Here is a 24,049-nt window from a genome sequence, read left to right on the forward strand (position 1 = left end):
TCTTCTGTACTCTTATTACAGTTAGCATATACTGTGGTATTAATGTAGGAGTGTAACAAAGTGTAGTAGGCTAGTCTGAGTGCAGTTATTTGTGATGAAATATGTGATCCAACTGCCCCACAATCCAAGTAATAAGGATCATAGTGTCCTCTATGAAAATAATCAGACCAATTGTTTTACTACATTTAACTTGGACCAAATTTTACTTATTGGCTTATGTAAAACATTTAAAACTTATTCCACTACCACAAAAATACTTGTAAAGAGTTAAAGTCCCATCAACCTTTCTTCATGAAAAATTACCATCTAGTCTGTATTAGAGCTTCCACAGAGCACATATGGTCCCTCTAAATAAACTGAGCAAAAAAAGAAATGCCCCCTTTTCAGGACTTTGTCTTTCAAATATAATACGTAAAAATCCAAATAACTTCACAGATCTTCAATGAACATGCACCTGTGGAATGGTCGCTAAGACACTAACAGATTAGAGACGGTAGGCAATTAAGGTCACAGTTATGAAAACTTAGGACACAAGAGGGGCCTTTCTACTGACTCTGAAAAACACCAAAAGAAAGATGCCCAGGGTCCCTGCTCATCTGCGTGAACTTGCCTTGGGCATGCCGCAAGGAGGCATGAGGACTGCAGATGTGGCCAGGGCAATAAATTGCAATGTCCGTACTGTGAGACGCCTAAGACAGCATTACAGGGAGACAGGACGGACAGCTGATCGTCCTCACAGTGCCAGACCATGTGTAACAACACCTGCACATGATCGGTACATCCGAACATCACACCTGCGGGACAGGTACAGGATGGCAACAACAACTGCCCGAGTTACACCAGGAACGCACAATCCCTCCATCAGTGTGAGAGATGCTGGACTGAGGGCTTGTAGGCCTGTTGTAAGGCAGGTCCTCACCAGACATCGCAGGCAACAACATCGCCTATGGGCACAAACTCACCGTCGCTGGACCAGACAGGACAGGCAAAAAGTGCTCTTTACTGACGAGTCGCAGTTCTCTCACCAGAGGCAATGGTTGGATTCACATTTATCGTCGAAGCAATGAGCACTACACCAAGGCCTGTACTCTAGAGCGGGATTGATTTGGAGGTGGAGGTTCCATCATGGTCTGGGGCGGTGTGTCACAGCATCATCGGACTGAGCTTGTTGTCATTGCAGGCAATCTCAACGCTGTGCATTATAGGGAAAACATCCTCCTCCCTCATGTGGTACCCTTCCTGCAGGCTCATCCTGACATGACCCTCCAGCATGACAATGCCACCAGCCATACTGCTCATTCTGTGCGTGATTTCCTGCAAGTCAGGAATGTCAGTGTTCTGCTATGGCCAGCAAAGAGCCCAGAATTCAATCCCAATGAGCACGTCTGGGAACTGTTGGATTGGAGGGTGAGGGCTAGCGCCATTCCCCCCAGAAATGTCCGGGAACTTGCAGGTGCCTTGGTGGAAGAGTGGGGTAACATCTCACAGCAAGAACTGGCAAATCTGGTGACGTCCATGAGGAGATGCACTGCAGTACTTAGTATCTGGGGTGGCCACCAGCTGCATTGACTGTTACTTTCGATTTTGACCAACCCTTTGTTCATGGACACATTTTTCCATTTATGTTAGCCACACGTCTGTGGAACTTATTCAGTTTGTCTCAGTTGAATCTTATGTTCATACAAATATTTATACATGTTAAGTTTGCTGAATATAAACGCAGTTGACAGTGAGAGGATGTTTAGTCTTCATCTCATCTAATCACACAGGGTAAGTTAAAGCAACAAGGCCGACAACGCAATCTTAAGCCTAGTCTTGTAGTTGGAGGACCGCCACCCTCTAGTCCAAACATGAGACGGCTAGCAGCCACTGGCCAGGGGTCATTGCACTTTCTGGGTCATTATACTGATGACATTCCACTACACTGATGTCAAAATTCACCCAAAAGATGAGAAACTTATGTATAGCAACACTTGGCAAACATTTCATTTTTGCTAGTATTTATAGAGAACATTTTTAGATTACACTTTCATGGCATTGTTCATTGAGTCCAGTGGTTTTGTATTAAACTCTTCTCAACTGAGATTTTCTAAGAACCAAAGCTTGTTTGTCTGAGAAATGTAACAGATATGGGTAGATTAGACGTACTTGTTCATTAGGTCGAAGCCCTGGTCTGAAAGCAGGGCTCCGAAGCGCTTGCGCAAGTTGTTGTAGGGGTACTCTGTAAAAGTCATCTTCTTCACAGCAGGGAGCTCGTTGTAGCCTGGCCAAATCTTCTCGCTGGGTGACCCTAGGTCCTGACAAGAACATGCGTCAACACACAGACACATGGAGTTAATGTTTTATGTGTGGGCTTGAGGTCCCCACTATGTCTGGTATGTTAGGAACTGCTGGGGGGGGGGGGTATTGGAGCACAGTCAAGACCACAGCTTTTAATCTGGGTTTTACAGTTTAGCCCAGTCACACAACCGCCACAGACAAGTCTGTTACATCACCATGTCTATCTAAAAGAGACTGGGTCACTGAACAGCAGTCCCTCTCTGAAAAATACATTGTGTAGTCAAATCAAATCCATTTAATCTGACTACATCCTATTCTTAACTCTGCCACCTTGTGGGGAGATCATAAAACTGGGAAACCCACAAAAACATGTGGTAGCTGTCAAGAATGCACGCAGATGTAAGAGTGGAGTAAATAAAGTGCTTTTACTTTTACTTACAGACAGTATGAATTCAAATGTACTTTTTGATACAAATTTGCTAACCTTAAATATCTTGTTAATTTGGTCGATTTCAGATTTTCCAGGGAATAGAGGTTTCTGGGTAAGGAGCTCTCCAAATATGCAGCCTACAGACCACATGTCCACAGCTGTGGAGTACTCCTGTGGAGAGAGAAACACACACTCGCTAAAACCACAGTATTCTAAGTAACAGACAGCACCGCATGAGTCTGGGTTGGAGTGTTTAGTCTAGGCGAGGACAAGCTTTGACTTGGTAATGGTGCTGTGTGTATGTAGTCTTGGGCTATGTTTAGAACTACAGACTTCGACACTATTGGAAGGCATACAAAGTATGCATTGTGTCGTCTGAATGCGGTAATGTTCACACTCAGGTAACGGTTTAGAATGGCACTGTTTTGACTGGAGAGGGTCTTTGATGACTGAAGTTTCTTGAGATGTTTTGACTCAAGGCAGAGTTTTGAATGCAGGTGCCTCTACTGTGGCTATGTCGCTCACAAGACATTGATCCACGGTCAGTTTTGCATAACATCCCACAAATGGTAATTGTTAGGATTTGGGGAGGTTAAACAGATTCTAGATATGTGCTTAGGTCATGACTCACTTTGGCCCCCAGCAGCAGTTCTGGAGAACGGTACCACAGGGTCACCACCACAGGGGTGTAGGGCTTCAGGGGAGACCCATACTCACGGGCCAGACCAAAGTCCCCCACCTAGAACAGCACAACAAAGAACAAACATTACAAAAATGCCCAAGAGGCAAGCACACACACTAACGCACATTCAAGTCATTATTCTGTGTCATTAATAAGCCTAGAGTGTTGTATTTCTTCATCTGAGCCATGGATGATCTAATCCTTATCTGAAGTTCCCAACCCACAGCAGTTTTAATATTATAATAATGGGATATAATATATCATACATATATAATACAACAGGGCATTATTACACCTTGAGGATCCCCTTGTGGCTGAGCAGCAGGTTAGAGGTCTTCAGGTCGCGGTGGAGGATCCAGTTGTCGTGGAGATGGCGGACACCTCGCAGCAGCTGGATCATCAGGGTCTTCACTTCGCCTGAGGCCAACAAGAAAGAGGAAGTGGAAAAGAGTCATGAGCTCATAAGCTTACTTTAAAACAATACTCTTACGCTAACCTAGCGAAAATACATGGGAAAATGGCTGGAGGACATAAGTGTACTGTATTTTCTGCAACTCAAACTGAATCGCACAACATTACCTGGGAGAAAAGGCTGCTTCATGGTCTCCATCAAGCTTTTCAGGTCGTGCTCCACGTAATTCATCACAATGTAGATCTTGTCCATGTTGCTTCCAACGACGATTTCCTAACATGGGAAAAAGGAGAAAGGCGCTACACAAAATGTATTTCAAAATAATATATTATTGAGGGCGGAGTTCCTCTGAGTCAGATGTGTGCTGCTCACCATAGATATAGCAATTTATGATATTTTCAATGTGTATTTATATGCACCTCACCCTGACAGTGACGATGTTGGGGTGCTGGGCCTTCAGAATGGTGTTGATCTCTCTCAGAGACGTGATGGGGAAACCTTCTTTCTCCTTCTCCATCTTCAGACGCTTTAAGGCCACAATCTCATCTAGAAGAGAAAGGCCTGTTTTAGTGTGTGTCTGTCCAGGGATGGATCGGAAATCAATCGCAAGGTAGCCCACATACCTGTCTTTTTGTCCTTGGCCCTATACACCACGCCGTAGGTCCCTTCCTCGATACGATTCAGACACTGGAACTCCTCGACACTGCGACAGCCCTGAAAATGACATGAAACCAATGCCAATCAATACATGTCCATATGATGTGTGTGTGTGTACAGGCCTGAGTCAAATACGTATTACTTTTCTGTCAAATACTTGAGGTGCACTTGATTTCATCTGCCAGGTGAGAGCATTTCTTGAAATATTCCATTGTACCAGGCAAGCGATGTCCAGGTTCATACACATTTTGACAGACAGAATTTCTTGAGTTATCCATGACTTTTAACCGCCATCTATGTAAGCGTAACGTGGTAGACACGTGGAGGCTGCTCTTCAATCTCATGTACCATATCCTGTTGTTATGCAAGGCCCTTAAACCCTCATTCTGGAGAGCTACTAGCTGTGCGGGCTTTTGATAAAGCCCTGCTCAAACACATCAGAGACAGTCTTTCAAGGTCCGGTTGAACAGATCATTTAAAATGTGGTTTGCACAACTATGAGCTATCGTGGATGATGGCTGACCACCCTTGACGTATAACATTGCAACATTAAAACCGAATTCGTTTCATACCTTTAGAATATTGAGTTGCAAATGTTCCATACATTGGATGGCCAAATAAACTGGAAGTATCTACAAATCAAGTTCAAGCCAAATAATCCAAAATAAAGGCTACATCTAACTGAATCTGAACTAATAAAATGGAATCTTTCGTTTCATGAAAATAGTTTAAATTAATAACTGTAAAAAGTAAATCAACTTTGTATGGCTTTACTCGCGATTGTATGGCCTTATTTGTGAGTGTTGGGACATCACATGAGGAAAATATAAATGCATGCTAATAATAGCTAAACAGATAACTAGAGGGTACAATATATGTTTTGAATTGGCAAACTAGTTATTAGTCTGTTGTCAATCGTATTTTATAGTCTAGGCCTACCTTCTGCCTCAATGTCCGACTCTCAGTGAGCAACGGCCGACTCCTCACGCAGACATGCAGGTGATGCGCGCAAACACAGACTTGCTTAAGTGTCATTCTGAACCTGGCTGATGTATTGATTTTTTTTTGATTGCTAAAATATTTATATTATGAAAAATGATATTAAATTTCCATAACTTCTCAGATTTGATCCTTTTCCAAAACTTTTCCAGGACTGGAAAACACAATTTAAACATTCCATGACTTTTCCAGGATTTGAATAATGACCGTACGAACTCTGTAGGTCAAGCGCACCTCAGGCATTAAAAAAAAAAAAAAAAAAAAGGTATTTGACCCAGGTGTGGTGTGCTGCCAGACAGATGGACAGACCTGTAGAGCTGGCAGGTACTTAGGCAGCTCCTTCTTTAGCTCCACGGGGGAGATGGGGGGAGAGTCGAGGATGTAGTTCTCCTCAGGCTCAGGGGTGGCTGAGTGGGAGTGAGACACAGACTGGGGGGTCACGTCTCCATCCCCTGCCTCCTCTTCCTCTCCACTTTCCTCAGTATCGTGGTCAAATCGTGACTCTGGCACTGTGAGGGTTAATGAGGAGGCAGTTATTACTTACAGAAACAAGACAAAATCACATCTAGCAGCAGCTGGTTGAGAGTTAGACCTAACCTTTTCCGATAAAAAAGCTTCAAGAAAACAAACTTTACTCTCCGAAATGACAATAACACCTGTTGAAATGACTGCCACCAGACAAATGGGGTGTGAAATGCCTACCTGGGGGAATATGGTTGCCGTTCTCTCTCTCTTCCTCAAACTCTTCCTCAGACTGCTCGTCTTCACTCACCACACCTGAAACACAGACAATGTGTGGGTCAGAGCCGTGTCACTGTGACAACACCGTAATTGTATTAAGTGATAAAACAAGCGCACACGCACAAGCAACAGAAGTAGAGTAATTCAGCAGACCTGCAGTCTGGTCAGATTCTCCTGAGCCTGATTCCTCGTTCTCTCCCTCGCTCAGGCTGCTAGATCCATCTTCAACGCCATTACCCTCCTCATCGTCAGAGCCCGACCCTGAGCCGGAGCCTAGGGAAGAGAAGTCCACTCAATGTCACCTCCAAACAACCCACAAAGACTTAAAACACAAGAAGATGTCTGGATTGTAAATACAGTATCTATAACAGTTAGAACTGTTAAGGATTAAACATCAGTAGAAGTGTAATGTGTTAATAACTTTTTTGTGATGCCACCTGGTGTGGGGTGTGTTGCAACCTTGAGTGAGTGTGTGTCTACCTACCTAAGGAGGACTCTCCTGTGCTGGTCTTCCTCTCACTATCACTGATGTCCTGAAGGTCAGAGAGAAGGTCCTTGTCCTCTGGCTTCTCATCTTTCACTGTTGGACCACAAACAAGACAAAATGAGCGTCCCTAATCACACAGAAAAATTATAGTTAAGGAATTTGAATGAAATCAATTACTAAGTCTTGATACCAATTCTACCAAAGCAAAATTATGTAAAACCATCTTGATTGGATAGTCTCACCACCAGTTCTACGTGGCTCGCTGCTGTGCTCAAGTCGGTCCTGGGGAGCCCGGTTGGGGCTGCGGCTGCGGTGGCTCTGTTTCGGCTTGTCCCCGTACTCATCAGGCAGTGCGCGATGGTGGGACGGGACTGTCAGAGAACGGACAAGAGATTTTGCATCCCGTCACCAACAGTGCATCCTTACATATATCAAAATACTTACATTCACGGACACGCTAAGGCTGTAAAACTCTAACCCTACACGTGTGCGCAAATGCGGGTGTGTGAACCCTGACCTTCTCGGCGCGTCTCACGCTCTTTGCGGCGCTCCTCTGCCCTCCTCTCTCTCTCCTTCTGCTCGCGCTGCTCCTTCTGCTGCTGCTCACGGAGCTTGCGGTCCCTCTCGCGCTGGCGCTCCACCTGCTCCAACCTGTCCCTGTAGTCCGGGGAAGACGGGGGAATCCTGTCAGGAGCTCTCCAGAAACCCAAAAGCCACCCACCCCACACTGTTAATGTCTGCTGCATGGAAGGGGAAGAGTACAGTATACAGTGTGACACGGTAAAAAAGATGTCTGACCAGCGTGTGACAGTTTGAGGATATGCAAGATATGACATCATAAGCTAGGTTTCCACCAAATTTGCGACAGATTTTCAAGCAAATTTCAGCAAAGGGCTGTGTGTGATGACGTTGCGCAAACACTAAGTATACAGGTACAGAAAAAAAAACACGATCGGGGTTTGATAATGCAACCAAAACAATCGCATTTGCGACCATTTGTCTGATTTGACAGTGCAACATTTTTAATTGGTCGCAAGCGATTCTTTTTATTATTAACTTGGCCACGTTATTTATTTTTATCATCATGATTTATTCAAACAGTAATGTGCAATTGACCAAAAATAAACCAACTTGCTGAAGAGGCAACAATGGCACAAGAATGACCTTGTCGGTGTGTGTCAGGGCTTGACATAATGGGGAGGTTTTGGAAACCCTACGGGCCAGTCAGAAATGTGAAAATCAGACATTTCCTCTCAACCTGGTCTCATAGCATTTCGTATTATTTTACAAGTGAATCTGAGACTCAATTTAGTATGATATGTTACGTTTTGTATGGTATGGATTAATTTCTGGATGTCCATCACCCATTTCGCATGATATGCTACGAATTCTAGCTAGGTGGCTAACATTAGCTAGACTAGTGGTTAGGGTTAAGTTTAGGAGTTAGGTTAAAAGTTAGGGGAATGGTTAGTTAAAAGGGTTAAGGTTAGTCTTAGGGGAAGGGTTAGCTAACATGCAAAGTTGTTGCAAAGTAGCTAAAAGATAGAAATGATTGAAAAGTGGATACTTAGCTAAAATGCTAAAGCTGTCAGTGATGAGATTCGAACTCGCAACCTTTGGGTTGCTAGCCATTCGCGTTCTACGACCAACCAATCACCGACATTTCGCGTTATATGGCCACCCATCCACCCACCACCAAACGTAACATATCCTACTAAATGGAGTGTCTCAGATTTATCAAATCTTTCCTTACAGTGAAATGCTTACTTACGAGCCCTTAACCAACAATGCAGCTTCATTTTTTATTTTAAAGTAACAAGTTAAAGAGCAGCAGTAAAATAATAGCGAGTCAATGTGTGGGGGCGCCGGTTAGTTGAGGTAATATGTACATGTAGGTAGAGTTATTAAAGTGACTATGCATAGATAACAACAGAGTGGCAGCGGTGTAAGGGGGGTTGCAAAGCAAATAGTCTGGATGGCCATTTGATTAGATGTTCAGGAGTCTTATGCCTTGGGGGTAGAAGCTGTTTAGAAGCCTCTTGGACCTAAACTTGGTGCTCCGCTGCCGCTTGCCGTGTGGTAGCAGAGGCAACAGTCTATGACCAGGGTGGCTGGAGTTTCACAATTTTTAGGGCACTCCTCTGACACCACCTTGTATAGAGGTCCTGGACGGTAGGAAGCTTGGCCCCAGTGATGTACTGGGCCGTACTCTCTACCCTCTGTAGTGCCTTGCGGTCGAAGGCCGAGCAGTTGCCCTACCAGGCAGTGATGAAACCAGTCAGGATGCTCTCGATGGTGCAGCTGTAAAATCTTTTGAGGATCTGAGGACCATTGCCAAATGTTTTCAGTCTCCTGAGGGGGAATAGGTTTTGTCGTGCCCTCTTGACAACTGTCTGCGTGTGCTTGGACCATGTTAGTTTGTTGGTGATGATCTCAACCTGCTCCACTACAGCCTCGTCGATGAGAATGGGGGCGTGCTCGGTCATCTTTTTCCTGTAGTCCAGAATTATCTCCTTTGTCTTGATCACATTGAGGGAGAGGTTGTTGTCCTGGCACCACACGCCAGGTCTCTGACCTCCTCCCTATAGGCTGTCTCATCGTTGTCCAGGCTTACCACTGTTGTGTCCCCGGAAAACTTAATGGTGGTGTTGGAGTCGTGCCTGGCCGTGCAGTCATGAGTGAACAGGGAGTACAGGAGGGGACTGAGCACGCACCCGAGGGGCCACTGTGTTGAGGATCAGTGTGGCGGATGTGTTGTTACCTACCCTTACCACCTGGGGGCCGCCCGTCAGGAAGTCCAGGATCCAGTTGCAGAGGGAGGTGTTAAGTCACAGTGTCCTTAGCTTAGTGATGAGCTTTGATGGCAATATGGTGTTGAACGCTGAGCTGTAGTCAATGAATTGCATTCCCACATGGATGTTCCTTTCGTCCAGGTGGGAAAGGGCAGTGTGGAGTGCGGAGTGTACAGGTAATCTGTCTGGCCCTGAGGCTTTGTGAATGTTGACCTGTTTGAAGGTCTTACTCACATCGGCTGCGGAGAGCGTGATCACACAGTCTTCTGGAACAGCTGGTGCTCTCATGCATGTTTCAGTTTTATTAGCTTCGAAGTGAGCATAGAAGTAGTTTAGCTCGTCTGGTAGGCTCGTGTCACTGGGCAGCTCTCGGCTGTGCTTCCCTTTGTAGTCTAATGGTTTGCAAGCCCTGCCACATCCAACGAGCATCAGCGCCGGTGTAGTATGATCCGATCTTAGTCCTGTATTGACGCTTTGCCTGTTTGATGGTTCGTCAGAGGGCATAGCGGGATTTCTTATAAGATTCAAGTTTAGAATCCCGCTCCTTGAAAGCGGCAGCTCAAGCCTTTAGCTCAGTGCAGATGTTGCCTGTAATCCATGGCTTCTGGTTTGGGTATGTACGTACGGTCACTGTTGGGACAACGTCATCGATGCACTTATTGATGAAGCCAATGACTGATGTGTACTACTCAATGCCATCGGAGGAATCCCGGAACATATTCCAGTCTGTGCTAGCAAAACAGTCCTGCAGTTTAGCATCTGCTTTATCTGACCACTTGATTGAGACACTGCTGCTTCCTGCTTTAATTTTTGCTTGTAAGCAGGAATAAGGAGAATATAATTATGGTCAGATTTGCCAAATGGAGGGTGAGGGAGAGCTTTGTATGTGTCTCTGTGTGGAGTAAAGGTGGTCTGGAGTTTTTTCCCCTCTGTTGCACATTTAACATGCTGATAGAAATTTGGTAAGACAAATTTAAGTTCCCCTGCATTAACCTCTTGAACCTCTGGGGGCAGTATTTCATTTTTGGATAAAAAACGTTCCCGTTTTAAGCGCAATATTTTGTCACGAAAAGATGCTCGACTATGCATATAATTGACAGCTTTGGAAAGAAAACGTTCTGACGTTTCCAAATCTGCAAAGATATTGTCTGTGAGTGCCCCAGAACTGATGCTACAGGCGAAACCAATATGAAACTTCAAACAGGAAGTGAGCAACATTTTTGAGGCGCTGTTTTCCATTGTCTCCTTATATGGCTGTGAATGCGCAAGGAATGAGCCTACACTTTCTGTCGTTTCCCCAAGGTGTTTGCAGCATTGTGACGTATTTGTAGGCATATCATTGGAAGATTGACCATAAGAGACTACATTTACCAGATGTCCGCCTGGTGTCCTTTGTCGAAAGTGGTGCGTAATCTTCAGCTGCAAGCATTCTTCCATGTGATTCAGAGGTGAAACCAGACTTCCACTAACGATATATCATCGAAGAGATATGTGAAAAACACCTTGCGGATTGATTCTAAACAACGTTTGCCATGTTTCAGTCGATATTATGGAGTTAATTTGGAAAAAAGTTTGGCGTTTTGATGACTGAATTTTCGGGTTTTTTTGGTAGCCAAATGTGATGAACAAAACGGAGCGATTTCTCCTACACAAAGAATATTTTTGGAAAAACTGAACATGTGCTATCTAACTGAGAGTCTCCTCATTGAAAACATCCGAAGTTCTTCAAAGGTAAATTATTTTATTTGAATGCTTCTCTTGTTTTTGTGAAAATGTTGCCCGCTGAATGCTACGCTAAATGCTACGCTAGCTATCAATACTGTTACACAAATGTTTGTTTTGCTATGGTTGAAAAGCATATTTTGAAAATCTGAGATGACAGTGTTGTTAACAAAAGGCTAAGCTTGAGAGCTTTTCATTTCATTTGCGATTTTCATGAATAGTTATCGTTGCGTTATGCTAATGAGCTTGAGGCTGTATTCACGATCCCGGATCCGGGATGGCTAGTATCAAGAGGTTTTAAAGTCCCCGGCTACTAGGAGCGCTGCCTCTGGGTGAGTGTTTTCCTGTTTGCTTATGTCGGAATACAGCACTTTCAGTGCAGTCTTAGTGCCAGCATCAGTCTGTGGTGATATGGCGGCAGCTACAACAAATACAGATGAAAACCCTCTAGGTAGAGTATCTCATGATATGGTGTAGACTACACTACCTCAGACGAGCAAAACCTTGAGACTTCCTTAGATATTTTGCACCAGCTGTTATTTACAAAAATACATAGTCCGCCACCCCTTGTCTTACCAGACGTGCTGTTCTATCCTGCCGATACAGCGTATAACCAGCCAGATGTATGTTGATAATGTCGTCTTTCACCCACGACTCCATGAAGCATAACCACTAATATGTATAGAATAATACGAAATACTCAGACCAGATTGTCTCTTTAGCTGTGGTCCTTGAAAAGTAATTGAAGTTGGCAGCTGACTTAGAAGTTCTACTGCTCCAATATATTAATGCCATGATTTAATTTCTGACCAGTTTTTAAAGAGTTGTAAGTGCTTTTGTTTGTTTCCCGTCTTTTCAATTGAAAGGTGTTATGCTTTTCTGTTGTGGTAAAGCCATGTGCGGTTATTATGAGCAAGACAAAAGTGAATGTTGGCTTCAAATTGGTTTTTCATACAAAACAGTGGAAAACACTTAAATCTATGCACTCTGTGTAGCTGTTAGCAATGCTAATAATTTTTGGGTAGATGGAAAGGAAATTAAAAAGGTAACTACAAAGTAGCCTATGCCTACCCAGCAGAATCATGATTATTTGCATCAATGCAGTGGCCATTTGTTTCTGAAAACTCCATCACGTTTGCTATAGAAACCCAGCTAGCCAAATAACTGTCTGGATTGGTGCGCAACTGAATTAAAGGCTGAATTAACTACACTAACAAACGTACATTTCTCCAATTTTACCCAGACCCCAAAATGTTTCCCCTGATGTGGTTTAACTTTTCTAGGGTAGGGGGAAGCATTTGGAATTTTAGATGAAAAGCATGCACAAATTAAACTGCCTTCAACTCGGGCCCAGAAGATAGGATATGCATTTAATTAGTAGATTTGGATAGAAAACACTAAAGTTTCCAAAACTGTTAAAATAATGTCTGTGAGTATAACAGAACTGATTTGGCAGGCGAAAACCTGAGAAAAATCCATTCAGGAAGTAGGATTTTTTGTTGTTGTAGTTTTCTAGTCAATGCAATTACAGTATCAATTGACTTAGGACTCCAATTGCAGTTCCTATGCCTTCCACTAGATGTCAACAGTCTTTAGAAATTGTTTCAGGCTTGTATTCTGATAAATGAGGGAGTAAGAGCAGTCTGAATGAGTGGACCCTGCAGTGTCAGAGCTTTTTCATGTGCGCAACCAGAGAGAGTGCCTTTCTTTTTTACCTTTTATATTGACGTTATTGTCCGGTTGAACTATTATAGATCATTTAGGCTAAAAACAACCTGAGGATTGAATATAAACATCGTTTGACATGTTTCCATGAACTTTACGGATACAATTAGGATTTTTTTGTCTGTCTGTTGTGACTGCGTTTGAGCCTGTGGATTACTGAAGAAAACGCAAACAAAACAGAGGTTTTCAGGTATATAAAGAGACTTTACCGAACAAAAGGAACACTTATTGAATAAATTAATGTCTTCTGAGTGCAAACATATGAAGCTCATCAAAGGTAAGGGATTAATTTGATCTCTATTTCTGACTTGTGTAACTCTTCTACTTGGCTGGTTACTGTTTGTAATGATTTGTCTGCTGGGCTATGTTCTCAAATAATTGTAAGGTATGCTTTCGCCGTAAAGCATTTTTTAAATCTGACACCGTGGTTGAATTCACAAGAAGTGAATCTTTAAACCTATGTTTAATAGTTGTATCTTTTCTGAATTTTTATAATGAGTATTTCTGTATTTGGCGCTCTGCAATCTCACTGGATGTTGGCCAGGTGGGACGCTAGCGTCCCACATACCCTAGAGAGGTTAAGAACTATTGTGGAGTGAGAAAAGCAAAATGTTTATTTTATTGTTTTTATATTAGAAAATGTGATGTGAATGTGAAAACCTGGAAAGAACAGAGGGAAATCAGTCCTCCCTGCTGTTCTTTTTGTGTGTGCCATTTGTATCGTTTTGGTATCAAGTATAATTTTTTTACGTTCTGCCCTCTAGAGGATTTTGCAGGAAGGAACACATGGCACACTCAAATCACTGCAAAGAAACCACTAATTATTTTATTTAACTAGACAAGTCAGTTAACTTCTTATGGCTGCAGGGGCACTATTGAGTAGCTTGGATGAAAGGTGCCCAGAGTAAACGGCCTGCTCCTCAGTCTCAGTTGTTAATATATGCATATTATTATTGGTATTGGATAGAAAACACTCTGAAGTTTCTAAAACTGTTTGCGTGATGCCTGTGAGTATAACATAACTCATATGGCAGGCAAGAACCTGAGAAGAAATCCAAACAGAAAGTGAGAAATCTGAGGTTGGTATATTTTCAAACCATTCCCTATTGAAATCCCATTGCGATATGAATGAAGATTAACTTCCTAGGGATTCCACTAGATGTCAACCGTCTATAGAAACGTGAAATAGGCTTCTACTGTCTTGTGGGACTGAATAAGAGCAGAATGAGCCATGTGTCTAGCAGAGAGAGCCAGTTCTAGGTCACACGCATACCGCATGATATCTTCCTGCGTTCCGTTCCTCCTCAAGACACGAAGGAATTCTCCGGTTGGAACTTTATTGAAGATTTATGATAAAAACATCCTAATGATTGATTCTGTATTTAGTTTGAAATGTTTCTTTGACCTGTAATATAACTTTTTGAAGATTTTGTCCAAAAACGTGGTCGACCAGCACCTGCGTTTGCATAGGTGTACCAAACGCAGCTAACAAAAGTAGCTAATTGGACATAAATAACGGACATTGTCGAACAAATCAAGCATTTATTGTGGACCTGGGAGTGCATTCAGATGAAGATCAAAGGTAAGGGAATATTTAGCATGTAATTTATAGTTTGTTGACTACAACATGGAAGCTAATTTGACTATTGTTCGGTGCGCCGTATCAGATTATTGCATGGATTGCTTTTTCCGTAAAGTTTTTTTGAAATCTGACACAGCGGTTGCATTAAGGACAGGTATTTCTATAATTCCATGTGTATAACTTGCATAATCATCTACATTTATGATGAGTATTTCTGTTGAATCGATGTGACTATGCAAAATCACTGGATGTTTTTGGAACAAGTGAATGTAACGCGCCAATGTAAACTCCGATTATTTTATATAAATATGAACTTTATCAAACAAAACATACATGTATTGTGTAACATGAAGTCCTATGAGTGTCATCTGATTAAGATCAAATGTTAGATGCACTCACACCTGCCACTGCTTTTGTGGCAGGGCTGAAATGCAGTGGAAATGTTTTTGGGGATTCAGTTCATTTGCATGGCAAAGAGGGACTTTGCAATGAATTGCAATTCATCTGATCACTCTTCATAACATTCTGGAGTATATGCAAATTGCCATCATACAAACTGAGGCAGCAGACTCTATAAAAAAGTATATATATATTTGTGTCATTCTCAAAATCTTTGGCCATGACTGTATATGCCATATCTCACACCTGGTGATGTAGCTCTTGTGCTACCTTTCCCTGAGTGAGAGGTTTGTACTTTGATAATTTTCCTCGACATGGTTATTTTATCTACCAACAATTGCGCAAGAAATCATTTCCACTACAATTTGTTGCATAATTAATTTTACTGACACAAAAAGATCCCACCGTGTCAAACAAATTGTTGAGATTTAGGAAATTGTACCGACACTCCATGTTTCCATCACAATTGCTGATTTAGTTTTTGTTAAGCATGACTTTACTCGCATAAAAACTGTAGATGGAAATGTGGTTAGTGACAGTGGGGTCAAAAAGCATGGATAAAAATGTTTTTTTTTTTTTTGGGGGGGGGGGGTTATGCTCTTTAAACTTTTGTTAAAATTGCCACACTCATGAGTCACATTCTGGTAGAAGTGTAGTTTGAGAGACCACAGAGACATTTTGATAACTTCATACCTTTGAACACAAGTGATGATTATAAATGTTGATATTTCTTTGTTACGCTAACATACTGACAAAACCCTTTCCATGCATGCGTCTATGTTGATTTTTTTTCTATCCCCACCAGACGCGTTCTTGACATGCAGGTTAAAATACCAAAACCAACTGCAAACCAACTATATTAATTTGGGATGAGGTCGAAACACAAATTAAACATTCATGGACATTATGCTAGCTAATTTGCATGGGGAAATATTCAAACATCGCGCTGTTATTTTACTTGGTCCTTTCTTTAGCTGGATCTTTGTGTGTTCTCCACTCCACTTTTTAAATATTTGTTTTATTAACTTCTCCTTCATATTTCTTCTTATGTGGATTTTATACAGTGGTTGGCAACCAACAAAGTTGCATTACCACCACGAGTGGACTGTGGAACTCATTCATCTTTGAATCCCTCACGTGGGTATATGCTCGTAAAAACCAATGAGAAATTGGGACAGGAGAGACTTGCAGCGCGTCAACCAATTTAAATTTAAGCGGCTGGCTACGCAGATGCCCGTTGATGCGGTCAAGCAGTTTGGATGAAATGGACGATTTGGTCAGCATATAATACAAATGTGTTTGTATGTGGTCACAGTAGTCACCTCTCTCTGCGGGATTGGGCTCTGGCCTGCTCCCTGCGTTTCTGCCTCTCCCAGTCTCGCCGGGCCTTGTCTTGCTCCTCCCACTGCCGCTTCCTGCGCTCACTCTCCCTGTCTTTGGGCCGCACGTGTTTCCCTGCTGCTGCTACTGTGATAAAAAACAAACAAAATAAAACAGTGCTACTTGGTGCTACATATGCATGCATATAGTTTAATACCACAGTAAAACCAGTCCCTATTCAACTTTCTACAGCAATACCATAGAGAAAGATAGAGGACTCATTCTTATATCTCTGCCATTTTAGCATCTGTGACACCATAGCAGGGCTGACCACATTTAGTGGACTGGTGGATAGGCTGTTAGTCGACCAAGATTTTTTTTAGTCGAGCAGTCACAAATAGATCCCCCCCCCAGGAGACACCTGTCTGATTCTCACTGGTCTTCTGTGTACTAACCCATTGAGTAGGCTGCGGAGATGCAACCATCCAAGAAGGGAGTGTGGCTAAGATGCACAAAACATGTCTCTCTCCGTAATGCGCTCTGTTCCGCCATTTCGTGCACTTTCAGTGTTTCATTGTGTAAATTGTTTATCAATTCCCCATTACATATATCACCAGTATTAGCCTACATTTACTGTTCATTTGCTTAATTTCTAATCAATACTGAACAAAACCAAAGCAACAATTTCATTGATTTTACTGAGTTACAGTTCATGAGGAATTTAGTCAGTCAATTTAAATAAATTCATTATGCCCTAACCTACAGATTTCACATGACTAGAAATACAGATATGCATCTGTTGTTCACAGATACCATGAAAAAAAAGGGCCTCAGGATTTTGTCACGTTATTTTTGTGCATTCAAATTGCCATCGATAAAACGCAACTGTGTTCATTGCCCGTAGCTTATACCTGCCCATACCTTAAGCACACTGCCAACTTGGGACACTTTGTTAGCAACATTGACATCAGCAAACCGCTTGCCCACACAATGCCATACACGTGGTCTGCAGTTGTGAGGCCGGTTGGACATATTGACAACTGTCAACAGTTTCATAAGCTAAAATAAAAGATTGCAGTAATGTTATAGATGCACAAAAAGCTTATTTCTCTCAAATGTTGTGCACAAATGTTTACATCTGTTTGCAGGGCTGTGCCCGAACAAAAAATAAACAAATTGTCGACCAAGAGACGTCTGTTCTTTTTAATCTTCTATTTTTTCTAAGTACAGTGCATTCGGAAAGTATTCAGACCCCTTGACTTTTTCCACATTGTTACTTTACAGCCTTATTCCAAAGTGTATCAAATAAATGTTTTCCCTCATCAATCTACACATAATACCTCATAATAACCAAGCGAAAAGTCAATTATTTTACCCAATTTATATATAAAAAAACAAACAGAAATACCTTACTTACATAAGTATTCAGACCCTTTTATGAGACACAAAATTTAGGTCAGGTACATCCTGAGGGAGAAGGGCTTTGGTCAGGGAGGTGACCAAGAACCAGATGGTCACTGACAGAGTTCCAGAGATCCTCTGTGGAGATGGGAGAACCTTCCAGAAGGACAACCATCTCCGCAGCCTTCCACCAATCAGGCCTTTACGGCACGACAGCCAGCTTGGACTTTGCCAAAAGGCACCTAAAGGACAGACCATGAGAAACTAGTACAAAGTATAGACAGTTCCTTGATTAAAACCTGTTCCAGAGCACTCAGGACCTCAGACTGGGGTGAAGGTTCACCTTCCAGCAAGACAACGACCTTAAGCACACCAGCAAACAAAACACAGGAGTGGCTTCGAGACAAGTCTTTGAATGTCGTCAAGTGGCCTAGCCAGAGCTCAGACTCGAACCTGATCAAACATCTCTGGAGACCTTAAAATAGCTGTGCAGCGACGCTCCCCATCCAACCAGACAGAGCTTGAGAGGATCTGCAGAGTATGGGAGAAATTCCCCAAATACAGGTGTGCCAAGCTTGTAGCGTCATACCCAAGAAAACTTGAAGCTGTAATCACTGCCTAAGGTGCTTCAACAAAGTACTGAGTAAAGGGTCTGAATACTTAGGTAAATGTAATAATTAAGTTAATTTTTAAAGTTTTTAATACATTTCTAAAAACCAGTTTTTGCTTTGTCATTATGGGGTATTGTGTGGAGATATAGGATAAAACAATTTAATCAATTTTAGAGTAAGGCTGTAGCGTAACAAACTGTGGAACACATTAAGGGGTCTGAATACTTCCCGAATGCATTGTAGACACATCCTATGTTTTAATCAAATCAACTATTTCCACTGAGCTTGTCTTATGCTTTAAGCTTACTGTTGGATGAAATAATTAAGACACACAAATGACCGCAATTTATTTGATTGTGCCGCCTGGCTCAAACTTGCAGTGTTAAAAAGGAAAGACAGAGTGACTATGTGACTAGCACCCGTTGTCCCACTCTCCTCCCTGCTGCACCGACCACCACAAAACACGTGTATAGTGCTGTCCATGTTGCTGAAGCTGCAACATAATTACAGCCATTTCTGACTTTAAAGTTGTTACCGAAATCCCTAATTTGTTTTGGGAAAACATTCCCTACTCCCACAACCCTTCCTCTCTTTATGTGACACATGCACGTGACCAGTAGGGCCTGACCTATAGCATACCATAATCACATAAATTGGTTATAAAAAATAAAAAAAAACTATGAATGCCGTAACACGTGACAGCAAAATGGACGCAGAGGTGACGAACTTGAAGGGGAAGTCAGAAGTGTGAAATAAATTTGACTAGTTGTGGAACATCCTGGAGAACAGTCGACTAAATGGGGAGGGCCCTGACTGTTCATAAGCAGTTCTTTGCCAAGATAATCCATCCACCTGACAGGAGTGGCATATCAAGAAGCTGATTAAACAGCACTATCGTTACACAGGCGCACCTTGTGCTGGGGACAATAAAAGGCCGCTCCAAAAATGTGCAGTTTTGTGACAACATAATGCCACAAATGTCTCATGTTTTGAGGGAGCACACACGCTAAATGCAGGAATGTCCACCAGAGCTGTTGCCAGAGAATTTAATGTTAATTTCTCTACCATAAGCCGCCTCCGATGTTGTTTTAGAGATTTGGCAGTACGTCCAACCGGCCTCACAACCACCAGGCGAGTGGTTTGTGGATTTCAACGTTGTGAACAGAGTTCCCCATGTAGTCAGTGGGGTTTTGGTATGGGCAGGCATAAGCTTTGGACAACGAACAATTGCATTTTATTGATGGGATTCTGAATTCACAGAGATACCGTCACAGATCATGAGGCCCATTGTCATGCCATTCATCTGTACACAATTCCTGGAAGCAGAACATTTCCCAGTTCTTCCATGGCCTGCATACTCACCACACATGTCAACCATTGAGCATGTTTGGGATGCTCTGGATCAACACGTACAATAGCAGGTTCCAGTCCCCGCCAATATTGAGCAACTTTGCACAGCCATTGAAGAGGAGTGGGACAATATTCCACAGGCCACAATCAACAGCCTGATCAACTCTATGCGAAGGAGATGTGTCGAGCTACATGAGGCAAATCACACCAGATACTGACTGGTTTTCTGATCCACGCCTCTACATTTTTTGGGGAATGTACACTACATGACCAAAAATGAAAGGACACCTGCTCGTTGAACAGCTCATTCCAAAATTATGGGCATTAATATGGAGTTGTGACCCCTGCTATTAACAGCCCTTCGACACTACACTCCTTCGAGGAAGGATTCCACTAAATGTTGTAACATTGCTTCGAGGGACTTGCTTCCATTCAGCCACAAGAGCATTAGTGAGGTCGGGCACTGTTAGGCGATTAGGCCTGGCTCGAAATCGGCGTTCCAATTCATTGCCAAAGGTGTTTGATGGTGTTGAGGTCAGGGCTCTGTGCAGGCCAGTCAAGTTCTTCCACAACAGTATTGACAAACTATTTCTGTATCGACCTCGCTTTGTGCATAGGGACATTGTCATGCTGAAACAGGAAAGGGCCTTCCCCAAACTGTTGCCACAAAGTTGACTTGGAGGGGATGGCTGCTGTTTTACGGGCTCCTAACCAACAACTATTTTGTTCGTTTTCTTTTGCATTGTTTGTAACTTATTTTGTACATAATGTTTCTGCTACTGTCTCTTATGACCAAATAGAGCTTCTGGACATCAGAACAGTGACTACTCACCTCGAAATGGACAAAGATGTTTTTCTTTAATGAGTCTGATGCGAAGGAAATACAGGGGGTAGAGGTCAGACCCTGCTTTGCTGAAGAACCTTTGACAGCGATTACAGAATCAAGTGTTATTTAGTATGACGCTAAAAGCTTGGCACCCACTCTTCGCCGCAGATCCTTTCAAGCTCTGTCAGGTTGGCTGGGGAGCGGTGCTGCACAGCCATTTTCAGGTCTCTCCAGAAATGTTTGATCGGGCGCCTAGTGAGAATTAGTCAGCGCGTGGGTAAACCACCTTTACCATCTGCTATATACGTACGTGCTTCAGCACTTGCCGGTCCCGTTTTGTGAGCTTGTGTGGCCTAACAGTTTGCGGCTGAGCCGTTGTTGCTCCTAGACGTTTCCAGTTCACAATAACAGCACTAACAGTTGACCAGGGCAGCTGTAGCAGAGCAGACATTTTACAAACTTGTTGGAAAGGTGGCATCCTATGACAGTGCCACATTGAAAGTCACTGAGCTCTTCAGTAAGGCCAATATACTGTCAATATTTGTATTTGGAGATTGCATGGCTGTGTGCTCGATTTTATACACCCGTCAGCAATAGGTGGGTGATATAGCCACATCCACTAATTTTATTAAGGGCTGTATACATACACTATATATACACAAAAGTATCTGTGACAAACAGATGCATATCTGTATTCCTAGTCATGTGAAATCCATAGATTATGGCCTAATGTATTTTTTCAATTGACTCATTTCCTCATATGAACTGTAAATCAGTAAAATCTTTGAAATTGTTGCCTGTTAAGTTTATATTTTGGTTCAATTATAACGTTTTCTTCGCCTCAAACAAACAGCAAGTAAAGAAGTGTTTTTATAATCCATTGAGAACGACAATAGTTCTCTCCCTTTCGATAACCATTCGACACGAAAGAGAAACATGTAATGCTCTGATCCAATGGAAACTTAAAATACATGATTACTTCTTATCCCTTGCACAAATAGCCTACAGCTGTGTCTGTCCCGAGCTCACTGGTGCTCGAAACTGAGGGCCCAGAATATTTCATACAATGCTGCAAGTTTGCTAGTGCAAGCTTCAGTTGATACAATGTTTCAAGTTTGTTGCAGACAGGCCATGTGTAGCCAATGTGATTGATAGCAGACTTAATTTCATCAGGATATTTTCTACATGCAGGCTACAATGTTTTTATTTGCTGGCTTTATTTGAGCTACTTCTACACTTACAGTGCATGCAGAAATGATTCAGACCCTTTGACTTTTTCCACATTTTGTTACGTTACAGCCTTATTCTAAAATTGATTAAATTATTTTCCCAACCACAATCTACATACAATACCCCATTGTGACAAAGCAAAAACAGATTTAGACATTTTTGCAAATGTATTAAAAATTAAAAATAAATAATAAAATGGAAATATCACATTTACATAAGTATTCAGACCCTTTAATCAGTACTTTGAAGCACCGTTGACAGCGATTACAGCCTTGAGTCTTATTTGGTATGACACTACAAGCTTGACACACCTGTATTTTGGGAGTCTCCCTATTCTTCGCTGAAGATCCTCTCAAGCTCTGTCAGGTTGGCTGGGGAACGGCGCTGCACAGCTATGTCCAGTTCTCTCCAGAGACGTTCGATCTGGTTCAAGTCTGGGCTCTGGCTGGGCCACTCAAGGACATTCAGAGACTTGCCCGTAAGCCACTCCTGCGTTGTCTTGGCTGTGTGCTTAGCGTTTCTGTTCTGTTGGAAGGTGAACCTTCAACCCAGTCTGAGCGCTCTGGAGCAGGTTTTAATCAAGGATCTCTGTACTTTGCTTCGTTCATCTTTCCCTCAATCCGGACTACTCTCCCAGTCCCTGAAAAACATCCCCACAGCATAATGGTTCATGGTGTCAGGTTTCCACCAGAAGTGACCCTTTGCATTCAGGCCAAAGAGTCCTTTAAGAGCCTTTTGGCAAACTCCAAGCGGGCTGTTATGTGCCTTTAACTGAGGAGCGGGTTTCGTCTGGCCACTCCACTATAAAGTCCTGATTGGTAGAGTGCTGCAGAGATGGTTGTCCTTTTGGAAGGTTCTCCTATTTCCAAAGAGGAACTCTGGAGCTCTGTCAAGAGTGACCATTGGGTTCTTGATCACCTCCCTGACCAAGGCCCTTCTCCCCCGATTGCTCAGTTTGGCCGGGCGGCCAGCTCTAGGAAGAGTCTTGGTGGTTCCAAACGGCTTCCATTTAAGAATGATGGAGGCCATTGTGTTCTTGGGGACCTTCAATGCTGCAGACATTTTTTGGTACCCTTCCCTAGATCTGTGCCTTGACACAATCTTGTCTCGCAGCCCTACAGACAATTCCTTCGACCTCATGGCTTGGTTTTCGCTCTGACACGCACTGTCAACTGTGGGACCTTATATAAGACAGGTGTGTGCCTTTCCAAATCCTGTCCAATCAATTAAATTTACAACATGTGGACTCCAATGAAGTTGTTGAAACATCTTAAGGATGATCAATGGAAACATTATGCACCTGATATCAATGTTGAGTCTCATAGAAAAGGGTATGAATACTTATGTAAATAAGGTATTTCTGTCTAACACATTTGCAAAAATATCTAAAAACCTGTTTTTGCTTTGTCATTATGGGGTATTGTGGGTGATTTAATACATTTTAGAATAAGTCTAACGTGACAAAATGTGGAAGAGAAAGGGTCTGAATACTTTCTGAATGCAGTGTGTAGTTGATTTGATCAAAACACATAGGGTGTCTATGTATGGAAAAATACACAGTTAAACATTTTGACCAATCCAATCTTAGAAAAGACAACTCTTGGTCGACCAGTACCTTTTTTTGTTGCTGGGGACAGCCCCACTGCATGGCCAGCCCCATTGAGGCTACAACCCATAGGAATCCCCACGCAGTTGACTACTTTAAAATGGCAGAAGCATGGTGGAAGCCCTCAATGGCACTGACCATGCTAAAAAGACCTTTTAGCCAATAGAGTTATCTATAATTCTCTATGAGCAACACACATCCCAGGATGGCAATGTACCTCCTTCAGCAGAGTGACTGCGACGGCGTCGCTTGTCCTTTCTCTTCTCCTCCTTTCTGTGGTGAGATTTGTCTTTCCTGGCCATTTGCTGGGGAGGCTTTATTGCCAGCGATTCATCCTCTTCTCCCCTGGAATTGGGAAGACTGTCTAGTGCCAACGACTCAACAAACAGGCTGCCCCTGTGCATAGCAGGGTCGCGTTCAGTTAGGACAAAAATGGGAGAAAATGTATTCAAAGGGATAAGTTCAGTTTTTAAAGACGTTTTCTCCAGTATCTGGCCCTCCTGAACGTAACCCCAATTCCCACGGCTCTTTTTCCGTATCCCCTTTACCTGTCCTCTGTGGAGTCTTCCCGTATGTACGGGGAATTCCGGATTGTTATTTCCATTTTTTTATCCCGTAGTTCTCCTTCCTCCGGAGTGTTTCGTTTGGCTTCCCGATCATCCGTCTGTGGACCAGGGCACGGAACGCACTGGACAAAACATAAGGGAGATTATAACATTCTTAAAAAAATAATACGTGGTACGGTAAACATAACAATGATTGATTGCACATAAGGTAAGATAATGATAAAGTTTGAG

At 42.7% G+C, this 24,049-nt stretch overlaps 1 protein-coding gene across 14 annotated transcripts in view; it reads right to left on the reverse strand.

Annotated features, from left to right (window-relative positions):
- Window positions 1–24,049, reverse strand: part of LOC110532381 (cyclin-dependent kinase 11B) — a 28,134-nt gene that overhangs the window by 2,301 nt on the left and 1,784 nt on the right. For 5 of the 14 annotated variants that reach the window (XM_036988316.1, XM_036988315.1, XM_036988319.1 and 2 more), the window contains 16 exons: window positions 23,801–23,940; window positions 23,470–23,648; window positions 16,231–16,375; window positions 7,206–7,384; window positions 6,931–7,059; window positions 6,686–6,781; window positions 6,325–6,474; window positions 6,163–6,237; window positions 5,770–5,969; window positions 4,428–4,518; window positions 4,229–4,350; window positions 3,972–4,077; window positions 3,688–3,809; window positions 3,342–3,449; window positions 2,765–2,881; window positions 2,149–2,297 (listed from right to left, as the gene is read on the reverse strand). In XM_036988316.1, the coding sequence (XP_036844211.1) occupies window positions 2,149–2,297; window positions 2,765–2,881; window positions 3,342–3,449; window positions 3,688–3,809; window positions 3,972–4,077; window positions 4,229–4,350; window positions 4,428–4,518; window positions 5,770–5,969; window positions 6,163–6,237; window positions 6,325–6,474; window positions 6,686–6,781; window positions 6,931–7,059; window positions 7,206–7,384; window positions 16,231–16,375; window positions 23,470–23,648; window positions 23,801–23,940 (2,108 nt within the window). The remainder of the gene's footprint in view (window positions 1–2,148; window positions 2,298–2,764; window positions 2,882–3,341; window positions 3,450–3,687; window positions 3,810–3,971; window positions 4,078–4,228; window positions 4,351–4,427; window positions 4,519–5,769; window positions 5,970–6,162; window positions 6,238–6,324; window positions 6,475–6,685; window positions 6,782–6,930; window positions 7,060–7,205; window positions 7,385–16,230; window positions 16,376–23,469; window positions 23,649–23,800; window positions 23,941–24,049) is intronic. The other 9 variants (XM_036988324.1, XM_036988322.1, XM_036988325.1 and 6 more) reach the window with 7 other exon arrangements.

The sequence above is a fragment of the Oncorhynchus mykiss genome, chromosome 9 (genome assembly GCF_013265735.2).
Source record: "Oncorhynchus mykiss isolate Arlee chromosome 9, USDA_OmykA_1.1, whole genome shotgun sequence".
In the NCBI taxonomy this organism is placed as follows: domain Eukaryota; kingdom Metazoa; phylum Chordata; class Actinopteri; order Salmoniformes; family Salmonidae; genus Oncorhynchus; species Oncorhynchus mykiss.